Consider the following 25,622-nt stretch of genomic DNA (forward strand, 5'->3'; position numbering starts at 1 on the left):
TTGCAGAGATACCAAAGTCTGCGAGAGTTTTCAATATGAAGTCAAACATTTCTCATAAAGTTCTCCTGAGACCAAATTATCTGCGCTATGCTGTCCACGTTATTTTTATAGCTCTATATTCCTACAGGGTGCCAAAAATGGTCAATTGTAGGGAAAACATCTGATAATTAAATTAAATGCAAATGAGAACCTCCCATTAAGTCTTCTTAGGTTTGAAAGAGCAACCTCTGGGCAATCCCATTCCCCCCTTTATTTTAATTTCTTCTCTGGCCTTCTTTATCTTCATTTGGAGATGGAAAGCATTTTCTTTCTCATTGGTGTTAGTAATGTAATGTGTTTTTAAAAATCTGCCTTTCCAATCCCTCCTACACAAACTCATTCTGTAATAAAACAAGCCATCTACTTTTGTTTTCCGCCACTGGTTTATGTCTTTCCCGCTAGGCCCTAGAGTTCTTGCCTACTGCTATTACAGATAACAGCCAATACAGTCTCTATCTGATACTAAGCATATTGCACAAGTATTAATATGACTGAGGGAGTATGTTAAATGGTGAATGGCACAGCAGACTGTTTTGGTTTTGAGGAAACATGTTACGAGAATCATGATGTGTATTTCATTGTTGATAGTATCTAGATTGTTGGCAGCGATCTGGCAAAGTGTGTGGCAAAGCACTGAGGCATAGAAAAGAAAATGAAATGTTCTGAATCATCACGTCTTGCTTGAAATGATCTCATGAACTCCACTCACGAACTTTGTCTAGATCATTATCCTTGTTGATCCAGGAACAACAGTGCAATCAATTGGATTTTAGGGTTTCAGGGTTGAACAACATTCTTATCAACCTTTATAAGGATTTTAGAGATGCTTATCCTACCAGTTAGTTCTGGTCCAGTAATGTGATTAGAGAAGAGCGCTGATACTTTGTACAACAGTGATGATAATAATTGCAACAATCTGTAATTGATTTGATTACGATATGTTGCCGTTAGGTCTGTGTACACTGCGTCATTCGTTTTTTAACATTATGATGAAATCGTTTTTTCATTTGGAAAAAATGTGCACAGATGGATCACATGAAAACCAGTAATGTGTTCATCTCAAAACTCAACTGCGTAATATATCTCTCTCTCTTTCTCCTCGTCTTCAGGTAATGCGTGTCAGAGTGGACTGATGCCAGCGCTGGTTCGAGCTCCTCTGCCCGCTGTACCGCCCTCACTGGGCATGAAACACTTCTTCCCCTTCGCTCTGGACAGCAGCTCCGCACTCAGCTTCATTCCCAGCTTCAGCACTGTGAGTCTCACACTCACAAACACACACTCACAGCCTAGAGGTGCTAATGAGCCTCTCTGTGTTGTTTAGCTGGTGGTTACACATACCGTACATGGTGGTTTGAAGAGGGTGTCGTTTGTGATAATTGTCATTCGAGGGGCTATTCTGGGGCTATAACGGTTTGCGCTGCATTCTGGTTATGTAAAAGCAGCTGTTGCCGTGGCTAGTTTGGGTTATGAACACGGGTTATGATGTTTCGGAGGAACATCAGAGGCAAAGTTGATACTTAAATACTTACAGTTCAGCCAAAAATGCTGCCATCATTTACTCATCCTCATGTTGTTCCAAACCTGTATGACTTACTTTATAATGTATAACTCAAAAGTACAAATTCTAATTAATATCTTGGAAAATCTTGATGTCCGTTGCACGTACATGAGCACTATGAGTAGGGTTGCCAACCGAGCCTTGAAATACGGGATCATCACGTATTTAAAGATGAAATTATGCCATCAGTGCATCCTTATTTAGCTTTAAAAAGTTTTAGATGTGGATTTTCAGTGAAAAATGACTTACAATAATGGTTTGTTTCTCATATAAACCTATCTTAGGCATTTAGAAGACTTGGAATATGACACACGAGCCGCAAGGGCTACTTTAACCTCTTGCAACCCTGCGTCCACATGCTTTGTATTTAGGCTTCGCTATACGCAATGCATAATTTAATTTAATTTAAACCGACTGATCTCAGTTTAGAAGACTCTGTGCTGTCAGTAAAGGGTTAAACTCATGTGACAAAACAACAAATGCCAACAAAATTACATCTGGAAAGAAACCCAATAACTTTTTTACATTGAAACCTGTTTGAGTCAAAAGATAAGAGTCTCAGTTTCATCCGATAAGGCCATTTTTAAAACTTGAGCGATTTATTGAAAACGGCATGCTGTTAATCACAACGACCACATTCATGCATGCTCAGTTTCAGTTTAATGGCCTATATTCACTGCATATTATCATATTGAGAATTAATGGATGCAGCCAAACACTGTAAAATGTTGCTTTGAGAGGCTTTATATCGAGTTAGGATGAAAACGTGTGTATAAAAGACACATTTGTATCTAAAAAAACATTTTTGTCTTGTTTACCATGTTTAAATACTGTATGTCAAAAATGTCTTAAAAATATATTATTAAAAAACTAATCATAGTAATAAAAAATAAACTTGTTTTAAGTTTAAATCTCGTTAAATTGTATTAGTTTTGTTTGAAAAGAAGTTTTAACATCTCATGTCATTTTAATCCGTTCGTTTCATATTCAATCAGGAATAAAAAAATTGGAAAAACAAAAAAGTATTAATTCACAAAACCAATATTAAAAAACAAATAATTACTTTTTTCCCGTAATTTTGATTTAATGCTCAAATTAAAAGTAGGAAATTGGAAAAATAGCCATGGGACACTGTGCGTTTGGATTATTTGATTTCACTAACAAATGGCTTGAATATTTGATTCGCACATATGGGTGGACCTGAAAGCCCCTTTCTTCTGATTGGTCAACCTGCACCGTCGTCTTCTCAATGCTGTGTGACACAATAAATGTTCTCTGCTGTTTAATTGTTCAGATGAATTCGTCTCTGTTAATATGAAATTCTTTACCATTTATTCTCCAAAACTCGCCATGTTTACTGCAGCTGAGCATCTCTCTCATCAAGTAGTCAGACGCAGTGCCTACACACAACTGTAAAATGTTCACTGAATGCAGACAGGGTTACATCTTCATGCGATTCAGCATTAGGACAGTTATTGCCACGTGAAGCAATCGATAAGAGCGACACACACGCACGCACGCACGCACACACACACACACAGACACACACACACACACACAGACACACACACACGCACGCACACACACACACACACACACACACACAGACACAGACACACACAGACAGACACACACAGACAGACACACACACAGACACACACATATACATGCACGCACACAGACACACAGACACACACATATACACACACACAGGAACACACACGTGCACATGCATACACACACACATATACACACAAACACACACATATACACAAACACTTACACACACACATATACACAAACACTTACACACACACATATACACACACACACATATATACACACATACACACACACACATATACACACACACACATACACATACACACATACACAAACACACACACACATATACACACACACACATATATACACATACACACACACACACATATACACACACACACACACATACACATACACACACACACACACACACACACACACACACACACACACATTATTAAGATGGTTATTAAGATTAATCCCTCTTCCAGTTCTCCTTCTTCGTGCCACACAACTTGTTTTATTCATGGTACAAGTGGTATCATGTAGTGCAGGTGACATTCACAGTTAGGGTGACCAGACGTCACTTTAAAACCCAGGACAATCACTTACCGCGTCACGATGGACACCATTTGTCCTAATAATTAGTCTAAGACAGCTATAGTTTGAATGCTTTAAATAAGCCTTTTAAAATTACAGTGTGGTTAGTGCATTTTTAAAATGAGAAATCATCATTTCAATACAAGATTATTGAAAGAATCGGTTTAATTTCATTTGTTCATAATCCAGTGCAATGAGCAAGGCAAGACACGGTTTTAACGTGGGGTGCATCCAAGACAGATGGGCATTCATGCCAGTGAATTATAACAGCTACAACTGTAAATATCAAATGATAAATAATAATAATAACAAATAAATTGGAAGATATTATTGCATTTAATATTTAATATAAGACGATAAGTATTTATGGCAGTGAAGTGTGCTAATTTCAACCACAGATCATTCCCACATCCATGTTTTTGTATGGGAATATGGGTGGCCTTTCCCTACTGATTCGTATACATGCAGCAGTTTTGTATGCCTATAATTATCAAACAAATGTGAAGGCTATGTGTAGTCTGCCGGCTGGTCAGGAGGGGAAAAACAACAACAAAAAAACAATATAGGCGAGGGAAATGCCTACACGGAGCAACAGAGAGAGGAGAGAGAAGAAGCTCACTCAACGGTTCTCTGATGTCGCGTGGTCCCCGATCACTCTTCCACACTCTCAGGCGGACGACAGCCGCTCCTCCCCGGGCAGACCGGAGTCAAACCTCCGACCCCCAGCGGACAGAACGCCTCTCTGCTTTTCTGGCAGCATATGGGGACACTCCTCCGCCCCTGGCAACGACTCCATCACTCCAGGTTGGTCAGGGAGCCATCCCTCTTCGCCTCAGGGATGGTGGCCGTTCCCCGCATCCAGGCGGTCGGGCTACTCTGTCCCTCGGCATCTATTTTGAAAGCATTGTCACTTGGGTACGCCTACGTCATTACCATAGCAACCCATGCAGATAGGTTGGTTATGTCTGAACACGCAAATCTGATTTGATCACTTGTAATTATTAGTGCGGACAGTCTGCCTGAAAAGATCTGATTTGAGAAAAAATGCAGTCTGAACATAGCCTAAATACCAGGTGGAAAATAGGGTCATAAACATGGCATATCTTCTGCTTGGCTGTTGTTGTTCACGCACCGTAATATTTGGATTTCAGTGTGGAAATGCCTTGCTGCTTGAAACTTCCGCCTGGTTAGTAAAACATTCAGACATAGTTATGACTCTCTAGGTCATACTACGATAAATTAGTGCTACTAGGTTTTATCAGCATGGCTTGTCCTGGCCCATATAGTGGTCTGGCTTGATATGTGAATTCTTAAATGTCAGAGAACAGTTTTTGGAGGTGAGCCTCAGGTGGATGGAGAATCAGAGCAGATTAAGAGTATCTGATGTAGATTCAAAGGAACAGTTAAGCGATGCTTTATAGAGCCTATCAGATGAGAAAAGTAGTAGTCGATGTCTGTGAGGTCATCCAAGGGCAGATACATCAGCGAGCCAGAAGATAGTATCATGGCATACTGAGAGCAAAGTGGAGAGGAATATGAAGAGCTGATTGGATTCTCCTTCAAATGGCTTTGCTTAAAGGAATAGTTTCTTCAAAAAGGAGAAACTCCAGGTTGCTCCGGGGGGGGGGTGGATTGTCCCTGTAATAAGTGCACTGTAAGTCGCTTTGGATAAAAGCGTCTGCCAAATGCATAAATGTAAATGTCAAGCTTTGAAAAGGACAAAAAAACACCATTGATGAATAATAAAAGTAGTTCATATGACTTGTGCACTATATTCCAAGTCTTCCAAAACCATATGATATGGAAGCAGATTAAAGAATGAGTGACGTGTTTAAAAAATGGTGGATCAACGTCATTGACGCCAAAACGGGATTGGTTCTCACCTGTGTATTGAAATTCTGTACGCAAATGTGGGCTTGACGTGATCTTTCAGGGAGGGCAAGATTATCAGTGAATAATTTCTGTCTCTGTTCCTCACATAAAGCTATCCTATGGCTTCAGAAGACTCGAAATATATACCTCAAGTCATATGGACTCATTCTATGATACTTTTATGGTGTTTTTATCCTCTTTTGCTGGAGTTTGACAGATTTGTTCCCTATGAATTGTTGTTTTATGGCAAGAGCTGCAGAAAACTTCTTTAAAAATGTCTCCATTTGAGCACTATGGACTTAATAACAGCCTGCGGGTTAACGACGATACTTTAAAGGCTGTAAATAATGGGCAAGCTCTGGGTGTGTCGAGAAAAGAGACAACAGTGAATGAATGAGGCTGAACAGTTTTCAGTTAGGGCTTTTCTTCTTCCCTTGAAAATACCATTCATCTCGAATGAAGCCCACATTTGTCTCTGAGAAACAATACAAACTCTATTTCCCCTGTAGAGCAGTTAGAATCGTACGCTATTGATTTCTCCCTGAGCTGTGCCACGGAAAATTGCTCTGGAGTGGAACTCTGGGAGTGACACGTGAACATCAACGGTGACTGCTTGTCTGGCCGTAACTTAACCTGTCTATTAGATGAGCACTACGGAATGGGAATAAGTAGGGATGGGACGATATGGTTATCTTAACTTTCAGTTCAATATACTATATGAGGTTCATAATTCTATATATAATCTTGATTCGATATAATAACATTTAAATAACAAAATACTGGCGAAAAAATACACAATATAAATGCTTAAAGTTTATATAATAAGAGTTGCTCATATACCTTTCTCTATAAGAAAAGATCACAAACAAATAAGCTTTCAAAAATAGTGAGATGCAGTCAGGCTGATCAGGTGCAGAACATCAACAGAACTGTCCTGAAAAAGTGTGTGAAAGTGTATATTTGTATTTTTAAATCTTTATTATAATCATATTTTAACTGTAAAAACATACAAAAATTCTTCGTTCTATTAATTCATATTATATCATCAAATTGTATATGGAGTGGTGGTGGCATAGTGGGCTAAAGCACTGAACTTGTAAGCAGAAGGTTGCTGGTTTGATCCCCAGAGCCACCACCATTGTGTCCTTGAGCAAGACACTTAACTCCAGGTTGCTCCGGGGGGATTGTCCCTGTAATAAGTGCACTGTAAGTCGCTTTGGATAAAAGGGTCTGCCAAATGCATAAATGTAAATGTTGTATATATAATAATGATATGAGCCATCACTGTTTGAAATAATGTGTACAATTTACAAATAATAACATTTGAGTTTACATTAATTTGTAAGAGAAACGCAAAAAGGTTACTGTCACTTTAAGAGTTTCAACGTGCATTTCACAGTGTTTCACATTAACAAGAATCTCTCGGTCTCTTTAGCGCATCCATGCTGCATGTATGTTTGTTTTAACTTTTTTATCTGACTGTAAAGAACAGAAAGGATATTAAAACACATTATTCAATGATTAAGGAGTATGCCTCATCTTTGATGGACACACATTACACGGAGGACACAGTCAGCTTTAATCTCATGCACTTTCCATCAAAACAAGGTGATTTTCCAGGTATTCCAATAAGCCACTTGTTAGCGAGGGTTCGAGCAGACAAAGTGATGTCATCACAGCTGCCACCTAGTATTTGCGAGGCTATGTTTCGCACAGTCATGCACATGCCAATTTCTTTGTTTTTACATTTTCGTGCGGTGCACGCGTAGTGCTTCAATCTGATTGGATGAATTTGAGGAAAGAGGCGGGGCAGATGTGCCTTTGCCTTTGATGCACAGTGTAACTACTGCAAATAATGTTTAAAGGCCAATGTTTTCAGTGTGAAATTACCTGTTGAAGCTCCTCAGTTGTTCTTGTTTTGAAAAACAAGTAAGCCTATTTATCCACTACCTTCTGTGCACTGAATAAAAAGGTCTAAGCGTGAAGCATTTAGATGTTTCCATTGATCATGGTATAAATAATGGGGGGTAGTACGCGGATATCTAAGCCCTTGACCTAATGTTACGGTACGTTTCATCTTCTCTCACGCTGAATAAAAATACTGTGAAAAATGCAAACCAAAATATTGTAGAATATCGATGAAGTATTGTGAGGTAAAATATCGCAATTACATGAAATATGGATTTTTTCCACCACCTCTAATTAATTAATAAAAAAACGAGCATTCCTCTTAATTGGACTTTGTTGGTTTGCGTAACAAATGTTGAACTTCCTGCTTTATCATAGGGCCATAGAAGTAGTGAGAAGTAAAGGGACATTAATACTGGTAAAGAAAATTAAAAATAAAATAGCATGCCTTGGTTTCAGCGTGTTCATCATTAAATGAAAACTCTTGCAGTGCAGCTGCGCGGACAATCTGTACAGACATCCTTAGAAATGAGCTTGTTCTGTGTTTGCATTTTGTTCTAATATAAATAATTGTGTGTTGGCCGATGTAATGCCGCAGTTTGAGTGGCATTCAATCTTCTTACTGAAATATTAATGTGAAAAATGCAATAAAATATCTTGGTGTTGCACTATTGACACACACCTCTATTGAATGCACACCCACTCAACATTTGTTTTTCCTTTATTGCGTTTGACTTTCGAATGTGCTAACATGAACAGGGTGTGTGTGAGAGCTAGGTGGGGTGAGCGTCTTTTAGTTTTCTCATTGTTTTGGGCTGCGGCGTAGTAAACAGTCACATCCAGCTGTGGCGGTTTCTTATTCCAAGCTTTTTGTCATTCCCACGGTGATGGTTTGGTCCCTGGTGTTGTGAAAGCGGCCTCTCCCTGCTGGAATGCACTGATAATTCCCTGGAGCGAGTACAGATTTTTACGCCGATGCTTTTTGCCAGGTCGTCTGTGCAGCTTTGTAATACACTGTAATACATTCTGATTAAAACAATTTGTGCATTGAAGATGCAGCATCGTTGGGGGAAAAAACAGATACATATCTGCGCCTGGAGGGTTTAGCTTGCTGAATTGCAATTTCTTTCAAATTCTCTCATATTCCATGAGCTGTGTTTTTCCGTACACGTGAAGCATTTTTTTAAGCATTTTTTTAAGCATTTGAGTCATTTGTATTATTGTTTTCAGTGACCTATGAATAAAAAAGGTACACCACTCCTTGTGACAGACGGGTAATGACAGTTGCATCTTTCAGTGTCACCACATTGTGATGTCACAAAAGATCACATTCAACTGTTTAGAGCATACATTCACTTTAATGACATTGATGCCGTTATTCTTACAAATTGTAATAAACAATTTTATGGGGATTATTTAGTTTTTTTTCCCCTTGAACAAACAGCATAGGTCATTTCATTACTCGCAGCATCATATCAAGATGAAACGCCACCTGTATATATATATATATATATATATATATATATATATATATATATATATATATATATATATATATATACACATTTTATTTATTTTAATTTATATCAAATGTTATTTACTCACCCAAATTTTTTTTACATACATTTGATGCTTGCCATGTTGTGTGTACTACATAGCAGCCTCAATATTATTATTGCTACAATTAGATTTAACCTTATTAAGTTGATTTTCCTAATAAGATCATCAGGTGACTGGCAAGTAGGGTCGGGTATTGATACAGATTTCCCGATTCGATTCCGATACACAGACTTTCAATCCGAAATAGATTCATATGGGAATATTTCAGTTATAATGTCCCTTTTGCTTGTATATGAAATACATTCTCTCTCAGCTAATGCTGTTAATTATACAGGGGACTTTCTAACTAGGCAAAATACAAAAACATTTATTTTACTAATTATATTTCATATAATTTTGGTCTCAGTTTAGCTTTTAAAAATGAACAAATCAATGTATTTAATCAATAAATATGATATTATATTGCATACACTATTTTTTGTTACATGTTTATTCTTTAATAACATTATTTGTACCATATTTACAGGTATTTACAATGATTTGTTCAAGACGTGTTAAAAAACAGTTCTGTCTCTTAGAGCATCTGGAAATTAGCGCATGTTAATGAGAGAGACTCAATCAGCTTTATCTCATCTGTCCTACGCGTGATTAGAATTAAATTGTATTTGATCAGCAACTGACTGTAGAAAACAGAACGGGTATTAAAAGAGACATTATTCAATGACAAATGGGTCATGTTGATCTCGTCTTTGGATACACATTATACGGAACAACTTTTACTCTCAATACGCTGTGAAACGATCTCGCTGCTGAATACTCCACCACTATTCTAGTCAACTAGTGAGTGAAATCTAAACATTTACCAGCCAGTTGCCAAATATAAACATTTTAGTCACATGGCGAAAAATTTGGTTGTTAATGAGAGCGATTTTCTCTCACTGTAGTGGAGGGTTACGTATAGAGTAAAAGATCAATCTTGGGATTTAATAGTGAATATCGACATCATGTTGGCACAATATTTGAAGGGTGAAGACATCTGTGCTGTCAAGCAAACTCTACTCCTGTTACACTTCACAAGGAGAAATTAGTAATGAAAGGCACACCCGCTATTTACACTCTCCAGAGAACCTTACTTGAGTCTTCAAACACAAGCTTTGCACTGATTATTATGAGTTCAGCGTGAGTTTCAAGAGCTCTATTTAAAAGAATAGCCTGAGGCCATGCTTGCCTTTGCAAAGGAGTTAACACATGCTGATGTAATGTAGTCACCCCTGTTCACATCCCTCCGCTGTTTTACATGCACTTATACATGATATACAACCAGAGCTCTCGTTCCTTAAGGGTCAACTAAAGTTTTCCGACTCTTTACGATGGTTTTGCATCACTAAGAACTGAATTGTTAATTCTACCTGAATGTTGTCATAAACATATATTAGGTAGTTCCAGAAACAATAGGGTGATTCTATAGTGAAACCTGTTTAGAATGTGTACTGGTCCTGTTTTACTCTCAAATAAAAAAAATACAAAAATAAAATAAATAATAATAATAACTATTATAAAATTTTGCTTTTAGAAAATGAAGCCTGTTTTTAGAGCCATCAAGATTTTTTACTATCGTGTCTTTATTTTCATGACAGTTACGCAGATTTTACGCTCCAATTCTAATTACCATAATATGAAAAAGAGGGTCGTTTTTATGTTTTATTTAAATTGTGTAGTATTTAAACATCATAGCTGTCACCCCTTCATGTCACCATCCCTTCGTGTTCACAGACTATTAGTTTGACATTTTCATGGACATTTATGTTGTAGTTTATCCCCACAGTACAATTCTAAGCAGGCACTGTCATCATCACATTCACTTGTTTCCATTCAGTGTTCCCAGCTGTTCATTGTGTTGTCATTTCACATGTCTGTACATCCCTTGTATTTCATCATTCAGGGTCTAGACTATAGACTAGACCCTGAATAGACTATTAGACTATTCTCGTCTATATTAGCATTTATATTTGTCTCATTGTTTTATTTATACTTGTACCTATCATCTTCCTAGTTCCTAGTTATAGTTTGTGTATGTATGTATATATATATATATATATATATATATATATATATATATATATATATATATATATATATATATATATATATATATATATATATATATATTTGTCGGTGATTCTTCATTTAACTCTGCATTTGGGTTCAAACTGCATCCCTCTCCATGTTCATGTGTGACAGAAGACTAGACCCAAAGATGAACCCAGCAGGGGAACTACTTTGCCTCAACCAGGGAGATTGTACAATTGAAGAATATGTTATGGACTTTTGTGCTCTGCTGTAAAAAGTGAATTTTAACGGTGTAGCACTTAAGCACTGTTTTCAGGCTGGGTTGGAAGAACCAGTTAATTCTCTAATGCCATCTGGAAGAATTGTATGGGACCGCCAACAATATATTGACTTGTCTTTGTTTAAGTGGGTCAGCCTACGCTCATGCAGTAGAGTGATGGAGGAGGACTACACTCATGCTGTGGAGTATACCATTATGCCTGCCACGATCAACGAGCCAATGCCCACACCTGCCAAGTTCAACAAGCTAATTCATGAAGCCTCGTCCATCCCAGAGCTGGCGTTGCACGCCTCACCCATCCCAGAACCAGCTTTCATGCCTGCTCCAGCCCTAGAGGAATTTTTGGGGGGCTACTCTGGTTCCGGTGGTCTCCAAGCTCCCTTCAAAGGAGACCATTTTCTCCCCAGCCACAGTGGTCCTGGAGATCTCCTTCATCAAGCCTCCCATGGCTACGCATTCCGAGCCTCCCACAGCAGTGCTCACAGCAGTCCGGAAGAGGAGAAGAAGGGCCTCCCCAGTCGCTGCCAGTGCTCATGGCCACGGAGGTCAGCCCCTGTCACTGCCAGTGTCAACGGACATGAAGGCCATTCCCCAGTCACTGCCTGTACTCACGACCACAGAGGTCGTTCCCCAGTCACTGTCAGTGTTCACGACCACGGAGGTAATTTCCCCGTCACTGCCAGTGCACACAGCCATGGAGGCCGTTACTGCCTCATTGCCTGTGTTCACGACTATGGAGGTTGTTTCCCCGTCACTGCTAGTGCCCAATGCCATGGAGGTCGTTCCCCTGACACTGCCCGTGTTTACAACCACAGAGGTTGTTTCCAAGTTGCTGCCAGTGCCCCTGACCACAGTGCCTCTGAGTCTTCCATGACACCACCCAGTCTTCCAGAGACTCCTCCTCCAGCGGTTCTGTCCGCTTCTCCTGAGATTCCTCTTCCAGCAGCTCTGTCCATCTCTTCTGAAACTTTTCCTCCAGTGGTTCTGCCCGCTCTTTCTCCCAAGACTCCATCCGCCTCTTCTGATACTCCTCCTCCAATGTCTCCTGAGCCTCCTACTGCTCCAACCACTGCGGCTCCGTCTCCAGAGACTCAATTCCCTGAGTCTGCTGCGGCTCCTCCCACTCTGCTTCCTGCAGTGCTTTCTCCTGAGCCACCTACTGCTCCAACCCCTGTTGCTCCACCTCTAGAGACTAAATTCCCTAAAACTCCTACGGTTCTGCCCGCTCTGCCTCCAGCTCCACCTCCTGAGTCTCAAATCCCTGATCCTCCAACAATTCCAACCACTCTTCCTCCAGCTCCTCCTGATACTCAAATCCCTGCTGTACATGCGGCTCAACCCGCTCCACCTCTGGCTCCTCCTCCTGAGACTCAAATCCCTGCGGCTCTGCCTGCTCCACCTCCAATTCCACTTTCTGAGACTCCAATCCCTGCTCCAACTGCGGCTCTCCCCACTCCGCCTCCAGCTCCTCCTCCTGAGTTTCAAGTCCCTGGTCCACCTCCTGAGACTCAACACTGTGAACCAACTGTGACTCCACCCCCTGGGTCTTCACCACCCGTGGCTCTACCCTCTGTGGCTCCTCCCCCCTTAACCCCTCCCAGTTCCATTCTGCTGTCCTGATCCTCAGCCAGTTACATTCCTGGAGCCACCTCCCAAACCTCCAGACCCCATACCCTTCCTGGAGCCACCTCCCAAACCTCCAGACCCCGTACCCTTCCTGGAGCCACCTCCCAAACCTCCAGACCCCATACCCTTCCTGGAGCCACCTCCCAAACCTCCGGACCCTGCTCCCTTCCAGGAGACACCTTCCTGGGTATTGGACCATAAGCCTGCTCCTCCCCAGTCACCTGTTTGTCCGCCTGCTCCGCCTTGGGCTTACAACTATCTGTCTTTAGTTATCAAAAGTAATCAGTTTAGATTGCCTAATAAGTGTAATGCTAAAGATTATGTTACTATTCTAGTAGTGTAATTTGTAAACAGTTCCAGATTACATTTCAGAAGTAATCTAACCAATACTGTCTACATATCAGGGAATGAATGGGCATAATAAATCAAAATAAATTAGGTAATTATTTATTTTGTTGCAAAACTTGTTTTAGACCAAAGGAATTCCTCTGTTGTGTGACTGTGTTGAATGCCTTTCAATTATAATTCAGTAAATTCCTTCCTTCCTTTCTGCCTTTTCTGTTAAATTCATGCTCATGCATTAAAAAGGAGCCCATAGTTGAATTTAGATTTTTGCCCCACTCTGTGCTTTACACTGGAAGCGGAATCGAAGAATTATACTTTCATTAAATGTTCTTTTACAGTAGCTTGGGAAATGTAATTCATTCTCCAGCCTAATTTAATGTCTTAGAAACGTCATGTACTATAATTGTTGTACAAATCAAGTGGACGGGATAAAAGGAAAGCATTAAAAGGAGAGAAAATTTAGAGCATTTGTGATGCATGTTTAGCATTGCATTTACAGCTACCTTTAATTATTTAGCAAACGCTTCTGTCGAATATGAGTTATTACAAATGAGGAAAAACACAAGCTGTTTATCACACAGGAAGCAATAATATTAGAAGTTACGCAATACTGAATTTAAGGGTAAACCAGAGTAGAGATTTTTTATTTTTTTTTGCCATACGGCAACAGTTTATAGTGACTACATCTGTGAAAAAAGTGAGTACATTTTAATTTTTCCTAAATCTCCTTTCCTAAAGTTGTAGTGATTTCAGCAGATCGGATGGACTTTAGAAACTCCATACACCACAGCGGGACAGAGAGAGTGAAGGTCCAGTTTCTAGTAAGTGGCTTTTACCTTGTTGTGACGGTAGCACCAGTCCTAACTCACTGACCACAGAGGACGAAAGACTGCATAAATCTCTGTGTGATCTTATTCACTGATCTCTCTTTTAATGACATGATCAATCGTGTTCACATGCAAGGACAAATAGCCATCAGAAGATGAATGTACCTCATTCATGGATCTCATTATGGAATTCACAACCCCTTTCCATGAGGAACACTTGAGTGAACGTGAACGATCCTTCACTTTGAATAGAATTCCAAGTAGTTGCAAGATACAGCCAGTTTGCATCAGGGCTGAGCTATATATTGCATAATATTCATGATATATTTGCAATGACTTTTCTGCCAGTATGATATAAGGCAACATTGTGAATATTGTGATGATTTTATGTGCTTTTATTTGGCTATTAAGTTTCCCAAAGATCGTGTCATCACAGTAGTTTTGCAATCCCTCCTTGCCTGGTATGAGTATGAAAGCAGTAAAACAGATTAGACATTTTAAAAGTGACTCTTATTTACATTTTAGTTGAATAAAAAAAACAGCATTACAGTTGGTAAGCTTGATTAGTTTCTGTGAATCAGTTCAATCTGTCAGTTTCAATGATTGGAATCATGGATGATGGAGCCCAGCCATAGTTGGTACAGCCAGTTTCAAACTATTTAAAAAGTTGTTTAGAGAGTCTGAAGGCATCGATGAACTTTTAAATGTTCGATGCAGCCTTTTGTCTCCTAAAATGTTTTCTAAATCTAAACAGCTCTATTGTTGTTGGTGTGTTGAGACCTGTGTAGGAGGCCCTTTTGCAGAATCTGTGATTATAGTTCATAAGTTCAGTGAAAACCCCACTCGCAGAAGAGAATCGAGATAGAATGGAGAGATGAGTGGGCAAGAGCTTTTCATAACACACATAAACAGCTGCAGGAAGCTTGACTCCAGGCTAGATATTCTGAAAATAGACCCTCATCCACCTGTGGAGGTTATTGAACTGCTTTAACACATAGCTGTTAGATCATTTCTTTAACTGAGGAACCAACCACACTTTCTTGACACTGACCAACCATATTTTCTTGACACTAACCAACCACACTTTCATAACACTAACCAACCACACTTTCTTGATACTAACCAACCACACTTTCTTGATACTAACCAACCACACTTTCTTGACACTAACCAACCATATTTTCTTGACACTATGCAACCACACTTTCATGACACTAACCAACCACATTTTCTTGACACTAACCAATCACATTTTCTTGACACTATCTAACCACACTTTCTTGACACTAACCAACCACACTTTCTTGACACTAACAACCACATTTTCTTGATACTAACCAACCACATTTTCTTGACACTATCTAACCACACTTTCTTGACACTAACCAACCACACTTTCTTGACACTAACCAACCACACTTTCTTGACACTAACCAACCACACTTTCTTGACACTAACCAACCACATTTTCTTGACACTATCTAACCACACTTTCTTGACACTAACCAACCACACATTCTTGACACTGACCAACCACACTTTCTTGACACTAACCAACCATATTGTCTTGACACTATCCAACCACACTTTCATGACACTAACCAACCACATTTTCTTGACACTAACCAATCACATTTTCTTGACACTATCTAACCACACTTTCTTGACACTATCTAACCACACTTTCTTGACACTAACCAACCACACTTTCTTGACACTAACCAACCACACTTTCTTGACACTAACCAACCACACTTTCTTGACACTAACCAACCACATTTTCTTGACACTATCTAACCACACTTTCTTGACACTAACCAACCACACATTCTTGACACTGACCAACCACACTTTCTTGACACTAACCAACCATATTGTCTTGACACTATCCAACCACACTTTCATGACACTAACCAACCACATTTTCTTGACACTAACCAATCACATTTTCTTGACACTATCTAACCACACTTTCTTGACACTATCTAACCACACTTTCTTGACACTAACCAACCACACTTTCTTGACACTAACCAACCACATTTTCTTGATACTAACCAACCACACTTTCTTGACACTAACCAATCACATTTTCTTGACACTATCTAACCACACTTTCTTGACACTGACACTATCCAACCACACTTTCTTGACACTAACCAACCACATTTTCTTGACACTAACCAACCACATTTTCTTGATACTAACCAACCACATTTTCTTGACACTATCTAACCACACTTTCTAGACACTAACCAACCACACTTTCTTGACACTAACCAACCACATTTTCTTGACACTATCTAACCACACTTTCTTGACACTGACACTATCCAACCACACTTTCTTGACACTAACCAACCACATTTTCTTGACACTAACCAACCACACTTTCTTGACACTAACCAACCACACTTTCTTGACACTAACCAACCACATTTTGTTGACACTAACCAACCACATTTTCTTGACACTATCTAACCACACTTTCTTGACACTAACCAACCACACTTTCTTGACACTAACCAACCACACTTTCATGACACTAACCAACCACACTTTCATGACACTAACCAACCACATTTTCTTGACACTATCCAACCACACTTTCTTGACACTAACCAACCACATTTTCTTGACACTAACCAACCACATTTTCTTGACACTATCTAACCACACTTTCTTGACACTGACCAACCACACTTTCATGACACTAACCAACCACACTTTCTTGACACTAACCAACCACACTTTCATGACACTAACCAACCATATTTTCTTGACACTAACCAACCACATTTTCTTGACACTATCCAACCACACTTTCTTGACACTAACCAACCACATTTTCTTGACACTAACCAACCACATTGTCTTGACACTATCCAACCACACTTTCTTGACACTAACCAACCACACTTTCGTGATACTAACCAACCACACTTTCTTGACACTAACCAACCACACTTCCTTGACACTAACCAACCACACTTTCTTGACACTATCCAACCACACTTTCTTGACACTAACCAACCACACTTTCTTGACACTAACCAACCACATTTTCTTGACACTAACCAACCACACTTTCATGACACTAACCAACCACACTTTCTTGACACTAACCAACCACATTTTCTTGACACTATCCAACCACACTTTCTTGACACTAACCAACCACATTTTCTTGACACTAACCAACCACATTTTCTTGACACTATCTAACCACACTTTCTTGACACTAACCAACCACACTTTCTTGACACTAACCAACCACACTTTCTTGATACTAACCAACCACACTTTCTTGACACTAACCAACCACACTTTCTTGACACTAACCAACCACACTTTCTTGACACTAACAACCACACTTTCTTGACACTATCCAACCACACTTTCTTGACACTAACCAACCACACTTTCTTGATACTAACCAACCACATTTTCTTGATACTAACCAACCACACTTTCTTGACACTATCCAACCACACTTTCTTGACACTAACCAGCCATATTTTCTAGTCAATAACCAACCACACTTTCTTGACACTAACTAACCACACTTTCTTGATACTAACCAACCACACTTTCTTGACACTAACCAACCACACTTTCTTGATACTAACCAACCACATTTTCTTGACACTATCCAACCACACTTTCTTGACACTATCCAACCACACTTTCTTGACACTAACCAGCCATATTTTCTAGTCAATAACCAACCACACTTTCTTGACACTAACCAACCACACTTTCTTGACACTAACCAACCACACTTTCTTGACACTATCCAACCACACTTTCTTGACACTAACCAACCACACTTTCTTGATACTAACCAACCACATTTTCTTGATTCTAACCAACCACACTTTCTTGACACTATCCAACCACACTTTCTTGACACTAACCAGCCATATTTTCTAGTCAATAACCAACCACACTTTCTTGATACTAACCAACCACACTTTCTTGACACTAACCAGCCATATTTTCTAGTCAATAACCAACCACACTTTCTTGACACTAGCATCAGCACATGATGAGAATGCGTTCTTGCTTTCAAACACAGTTGGATAGAGCGCAAGTCAAAATGCAGAGCTCTCGAGACTTGTTTTTCTATGTTTCAAAATATGTTTAACTTGACAGTGCGACCTAACAATGCTGCTTATGATGTGATGCAACCAATCTGGTGCATGTGTACATTCTGTAGATGCATCATTAAATAAGACCTTATAATAAACCTCGGACAGATTGAAGAATGCAATTGCAAAATGGATTGCTGTTGACTGTAGGCTTACGTTCAATAATATGAAAATAAACCATATATTGCCTTCCAAAGCCATTTTTGTGTTGTCTTATCAATGCTTAATTCCTCTGCCACAATAATGTAATGCATTTTAATTATCTAAATTATTAGATTTATATTATATATTATATTTATAATAATTTAAATATGACTATTTATAATTATTTAATCATTATACAGTATATTGAATTACTGTTATTTATTAAACATGTATACATGTATGATTAATTGCAATTTATATCTTGTAATTAATTTGATTAAAATTATTCGACTGATAGCCCTAGATTTAACCCATCATTAACTCTATTTGGCTAGCTGTGTTCTCCTCAGTCATTCATTCCAGGGATGTGTACGAACAGGAGAAATATCACCAAATGAACACCTTAGCAGAACAAAAACATCCTGCATGGTCTCATTAACATTACATGACCGTAGCAACTTTTTTGCAAATTGAAATAATGTGCCTTATTACACGTTTTGCTGTTTTTTCCCAGTGAAATGTCGCGGTCTTCAAAGTCCAAACACTCTATCAGGTGAGCTACTGCAGAAGTTAATCACTCTTGAATAAGTTTGTAAATGTAGGTGAGTCTGTAATACAAGCGTTCATTTTTTTAAATGATGTATTAGAGTAAATGTGTTTCAATATCATTACATAGCAGTGTGTGAGTAATAGATCAAAAAACAAGTGTTTATAAAGTCATAATCAGCCGTTGTGCTCGTGATATGTGTGAATTCGTGTCTTACTAAAAGAAAGCTGTTTTCCTAGTAAGTATAAATTAGCTGTAATTCAATAAAGTAGCAATTCTACATGCCATGCATCACCACAAAGTCCACTTTGCAGCTTATTCTCGCCAAGAACTGCCCATTTAAACATGAAGAGATTGTTTGATCGACATATAAAGTGACTAACCACTGACCAAGACATCAATATGAATGGAGAAATATGAATTAGATTGGACCACAATAACAGACCAAAGGAAAAACTCATTAAAAATGGCGAAAATCACTTCAAATTACAAGTGAAAGAGCCCACTCCCAAGTATTCTGATATCTAAATATATGAGTTAATGTGATTTGTCCAAGTTAGGTTTAGAGTAATCAGATTTAAGAGTTTAGGGTTAATGTTAGGCTTAGGGCTAGCCATCAACCCATCATTTCCATTTAATTTGAAAGGTAGGTTATAGTTGGGGTTAGGGATATAGGGTTAGGACTATGTTGATCCAGGAGCATATCTTACTTGGCAAAATCTCAGCCCCTAGCGAGACCGTTCTTATGTCCATCTGTGCTGTTTTTCCATTGGTTTTCTATGCAAACTTTTGTTCTTTGACCGTTATACCACATCTTGCTGTTTTTGCAGTATCTGGTGCATAAGTGCAGTGTTTTTAAGATGCAGTTTATGTGTATGTGGACGTGTTTTTTGCATCCTGTGCTGTTTTAAAAAACAAATTGTATCTATGCAAACATCGCTAGATGGACATATTTGACTGCCACAATGATCAAATACGTCAGTCTAGCACATTTATATATACACAAATATATTTTTTTAAAACAGCACAGATGGATGCAAAAATGCAACCAAATCCCTAAGTCAACGTTTTTTTAGATGCCGTGTCAATTTAAAAAGAACATCAACATGTTTGGTTTGCATTTGGTGTAAGCGGACCCTCGTGTACTTAGTTATGTGCTAAAAGTTTAATACTTAGGATTAGGGGTTTTGAAAAACCCTTAATCCCCAATCGCAATAGTGATGCTTGAAAGCACCCCTTATCCCTTACAATTCCCATCCCTAAGCTTGACAGTTTAGCTATTTTAAATTGTAGTGGCTGGTAGCTTGGCAAGCTCCAGTTTCAGAGTAGCTTCATCAATACGAGTCAGCAGAGTTTATCAGCACCTCCTGTATCACAGCAATACAGGCAGAGGCACAGAAAGAGAGGTAAAACGCATGATTATTGTGTAATGAAAGGGTTTGGTGTGTGTGTGTGTGTGTGTGTGTGTCATCAGCTCTATTCAGAACATTGTTTTTTGTTTCAAGAAGAGGTGGAAGAAAAGTATCACAATAGAGCCTTCTTGCAATGATCACTTTACCCATCAGCCTCTTCTCTCTGTATGCTGTAAATGTTTTTTTCAGTTTAAGATATGATGCAGTTTATTCTGCAGAGCTGTTGTTTTTCCTGCAACCACATCTTGTCCTCTTTCACATTAGGGACATGTATTCTGTTGTGAACACAGATATTACAGGGACAATCCCCCCGGAGCAACCTGGAGTTAAGTGCCTTACTCAAGGACACAATGGTGGTGGCTGTGGGGATTGAACCAGCAACCTTCTGATGACCAGTTCTGTGCTTTAGACCACTACGTCACCACCACTCCAGTATTATGTTATTCATTAAAAATGCAATTCACACAAAACAGTTTCTTGAATGCACATTTATTATGATGAACATGAGTTTAAGCCCTAGAAAAATGATAAAAATGACTTTAAAGATGAAGTGGTGTAAGAAGTGGTGTAACTGCTCGAAATATAGATATAAAAAAAGTATACAAATAAATAAAACAGTCAATAGTAAGTAAATAGTCTCAATAAAAGCTTTTGAAAGTGCAGAATAATCTTTTATTATATATATATATATATATATATATATATATATATATATATATATATATATATATATATATATATATATAAAAATATTCAAATGGTGAAACCAACATGCAGATAGTCCCTTATGACTGTATGAAGTTAAAAAAATATCAGATATTTGGTCATTTAGTATTTTATTTTGTTAAGGTCAAATGGAGTAACCCTAAGAAAACTTCTTGACATTCAAAAATGTATATGTGTAAAAAAATAAATAAAAAAACAATACATGTAAAAATATGTTTGAAGACTTTTTTAAAATAAATTATTAAGTTGTGTACACTTGCGTGTATTCAAGGTGTAAAGAAAGCATTTTAACCCCTTAAACTCTGGTGCATTTCAGGCTGCCGCCCGCAAGTTTTCGCACTAAAATTTAAAAGCCCACCATTCACACATACTGTGGACTAATTGCAAAAATTTCATAAATGAAATTGTATGTATTTATAATCTTATGATAAACCTAGAAATGTTTTTTTAGAAAAAAAAAACTTTTGTTTTTTGTTGTCCTAAATTTGTAAAAATGTAATTCTGGTTCTCTTCACTCTACCGCACTTTGAAAAGTCTCATTTTATTCCACTAGGTGGCAGAAAGCATTACAAAAAAATATTTTTTCTCTATCACATTCCATAACAATATACAGATCTGAAATGTAGGTGGCGCTGTCACGCATTTTAGCCTTCACAGACGTGCTCGTCCATTGACATTCAGTCTAATTTTCAGTTCAAGCACCACCCTCATTGATTCATTGAATATCTCGGCCTCTGAGTGGACTACAAGCTCAATCTAGGTGTTATTAGAAAACTGAGATCCTCATCTTTGCGATGCTATATACCATTTTATCATCAATAGCCAAAAACATATTTTTTTATGATTTGTTTTGCATGTTTTTCCTTCTGGATGGCATATTTTGATCTGGACATCTACAATATAACATTGAATGTTCACAGACAAGTAAACAATGGGTCATTTTTTAGAGAACTTTCTAAGATAAGCACAGATAAAAAAATATGTTCATATTTTCATTTGTCTTTCTTTTGAAAATCTGAATGTAAGAGCTTTCATTTGATATATGACTTGTCCATTTAGGTGCTGTGTGAAGGACTTTTATTTTGATATGAATATTTCTATCCCATTACCTCTAGGGGGTGCTAATTTTCAACGAGAATGTTTTGATTTGTTAATTTCAGTAAATGTTTTAAAGCCATCATTTTTTCTGTAGTAAAGCAAAACATTTTTGAAGAAAACATTAATTTAAAAAATGAATGAAATCAACATTGACACAAAGATTACATTATAATGATTTTGATGCGCGTGTTTTTAACTAGATTTTTAAAAGATCTCTCCTATTTTTATCACCTCAGACATCCTTATTTGTCAATGAGCCTTGTAGAGTGTAAGTGTCTAAACAAAGTTCATGAAAAGTGTCTCGTTTACTAGGAACTACAAGGAGGCACTGTAAAAAGCAAAACCAAAATGTCCAGCATTGTGGATTTACCCGTATAGATTGTGTTTTGGATGATGGTACCAAGTATATGCTGCCGATTTGCTGGGTTCCCCAGCAGGCTTCTTTAGTAGCTTAACCAGCAAGACTTAGTCAACAAGCTTCACATAAATGACCATGCATGTTTGACCAGCACTTATTTGATGGCTGAAACAGCACCAAACAAGCCTGAACCAGCATGGGTCTAAAGCTAGTCTTTTCTGCTGGGATTGCTAAGGATAATGAACCATCCCAGGAATAATTTCACCCTAGACATTGTTCTGTTTTATTCTGTGCCTTCTAACGTTCCACCTTTGAAAGGCCTGATTTATATTTATACATCTCATTTAATTTCAATTCTCTTTCGCTACAACCCTCTGGCACACGCCATAACTCATCATTACGTGTGCACTAAGTCAGATAAACAGTTCAATATTTAATTTGTATCCTCAAGATTTGTTTTGGTGCTATCTAGGTCTCATGGGTAGATGAGTCACCCTCCCACTCTTACACTAGTACACTTCCATGAACGACTCATTGGGCTAATGCTACATGGGTTTATCAACACGGGCTAGAACACACTGTTCATCATCCTGGCCCGACCTGGCCTCCTCATTTCAATCTGAATTGCAAATTTCGCCTGTAAAAATCAATAGATGCACGGTTTGTGATTCACGCGTGGGAGTGTAATTGGGAATAACATAAGGGCTGGAATTGCTTCTGAGAGCAAATTTATCCCACTTTAGCTAATAGTAAGCAAGGCTGCCTTTGGAGCTGGATTCACTCTTCAAAATGTAGTCTACATTTTCCCTCTTGCTTTTTTTTTTTTGGACAAAATAAACTCTTTCTAGCTTTCACTGAACTGTTTACCACCAAGGCAACTATCTTGGAAGGCCCGTCCAATAGCTGCATTCATAAACAACAATCAAACGAAGCTGTTTAATTTGTTATGTTCTGAACCCGCTACAATGCTCACTGATATTCTGAGAATAGCTTATCTTAACATTTAGTCCAGAAAACAACTTCTGTCAGTATTTTCTCACATTTTGGTAAATATAGAAACAACAAACTGCTGTTGTAGCCCATCCGCCTCAAGGTTTGACGTGTTGTGCATTCTGATGTTATTCTAAGTTATCGTAGTCTATCTGTCAGCTTGGATCAGTCTGGCCATTCTCCGTTGACCTCTCTCATCAACACGGCGTTCCTGTCCACAGAAATGTAAGCGCAGCGTAGTTGTAGCGGGAAGACTTGCAGCTGTACATCATCGCACCATTAGCTGGGTAATTCCCAGCCAATCACATGTAAGCCGTTGCTTTATAAGTCTGCTCACAATCTATCACATTGCTGTTTCAGTGTGCTAACATGGCAACCTCCTCCACCCCCAACACCACCTGTTGAGTCCCGTCCTGCACGGGGGTAGGCTCCTCGCCCCTGCCTCCTATCTCCGGCAGGATATGACGGTTCCGAGTACAACTTCTTCGGACCGCTAGGCAGGGCTTACGCCAAAGAGAGACTTTACTTTATCAATAGAAACGTGAACATATTAATTTTATAATAATTCTTTTTTTGTGTTTCCACTGACTTGAGAGCCAAACGATGATGTAACTGACTATGTTACATAACCTGTCTACAAACTAACAAACAAACAAACAAACAAACAAACAAACATAGAGTCTTACGTTGTAGTTTGGAGAACATATGTTAACAAAGTAATTCGTAACTGGTTCCTGATTTGAGACCGGAAGGTTAGGGTGCAGAGTATATTTGAATGAATTAGCATTATTTATAATATGTAATAAATAATGATCATAAATCTAAAGTTAAATTCTGCAGAACAGTTTAAACACTGTTGCTCTGTGCCGATTAATTTTTTTGAGGATCCTGATCCGTTGGCCAATGGCGTGAGTTTGTGGTGGGACTATCAATTTGACCAATGGAAGACGGTGGTAGTTTTTGGGAAACTTGTTTGAAAATAATCATTTTTGCAGTTTGGGCTCAGACCCACTTCACCTTTAAAGGAATAGTTTACCCAAAATTTTAAATTTGGGTTTTTGAACCTTCTAAGATGCTTCAGTTGAACTTCATAGTAGATTGAAACCAGTGTGGCTCCCTGAGGTTAATCGGTCCCGGCACAGTGTTTATCTTTCCATCCCTGATGTCATCTGTTATTGTCAATGAGAAACAGGGTTTGCTAAACGAGCCCACCACAAATGTGTTTAAAAAAGTGAGGTCATCACAAAACACAGATGGTTTCTCTTTCATTTTCTTTCTGTCTCTTTAGTGCTCATTTTCTGCATTGTTTGCACGTTATCAGCTGCTGCTGATTCAAAAAGCATATAAAGGCAGCATAAAAGTAATCCATAAGACTCCAGTGGTTTAATCCATGTCTTCAGGAGTGATATGATAGATATAGGGGAGAAAACTACTTATTTTTGCCCAAAGAAAAGAAGAATTTGAAAGTGAAAGTGGAGATTTATAGTAAAACACAGCTGCTGATTCCACTGCAAAAAGCATATTCTTAATTTGTGTTTTTTTCTCTTGCTTTCCAGTAACAATATCTAAACATACTTAAAACAAGATGGTTTATTCAATGACAGATCAATCAAATTTCATAAACATCCTCAGAAATTTTTGACTTTCCTAATAATTTTTTTTAGGAAATATAAACCTAAATGATGTTGAAAGCCAATATATTAAGGTTCAAAAAGCACATAAAAGGCAGCATAAAAGTAATCAATAAGATTCCAGTGGTTAAATCCATGTCTTCAGAAGAGATATAATAGTTATAGGGGATTGAGGCATGGGGGTGTGGTCATGTGTTGGTCTGCGGGAGAGAGGCTCGTCACCTGGTTCACAATGATCTTTACTGTAACACCTGTCTCTTGTTATAGTGATGGTAGAGGGAGACTTAAGAGTCACGCCACAGCATCAGAGGGGA

The 25,622-nt window shown here is 38.4% G+C and overlaps 1 protein-coding gene across 3 annotated transcripts in view; it reads left to right on the forward strand.

Annotated features, from left to right (window-relative positions):
* The window catches only part of LOC127655955 (zinc finger protein 385D-like), a 71,241-nt gene that overhangs the window by 11,517 nt on the left and 34,102 nt on the right, over positions 1-25,622 (forward strand). For all 3 annotated transcript variants that reach the window (XM_052144054.1, XM_052144055.1, XM_052144052.1), the window contains exon 2: positions 1,149-1,291. In XM_052144054.1, coding sequence (XP_052000014.1) covers positions 1,149-1,291 — 143 coding nt within the window. The remainder of the gene's footprint in view (positions 1-1,148; positions 1,292-25,622) is intronic.

Source organism: Xyrauchen texanus, chromosome 15 (assembly GCF_025860055.1).
Source record: "Xyrauchen texanus isolate HMW12.3.18 chromosome 15, RBS_HiC_50CHRs, whole genome shotgun sequence".
In the NCBI taxonomy this organism is placed as follows: domain Eukaryota; kingdom Metazoa; phylum Chordata; class Actinopteri; order Cypriniformes; family Catostomidae; genus Xyrauchen; species Xyrauchen texanus.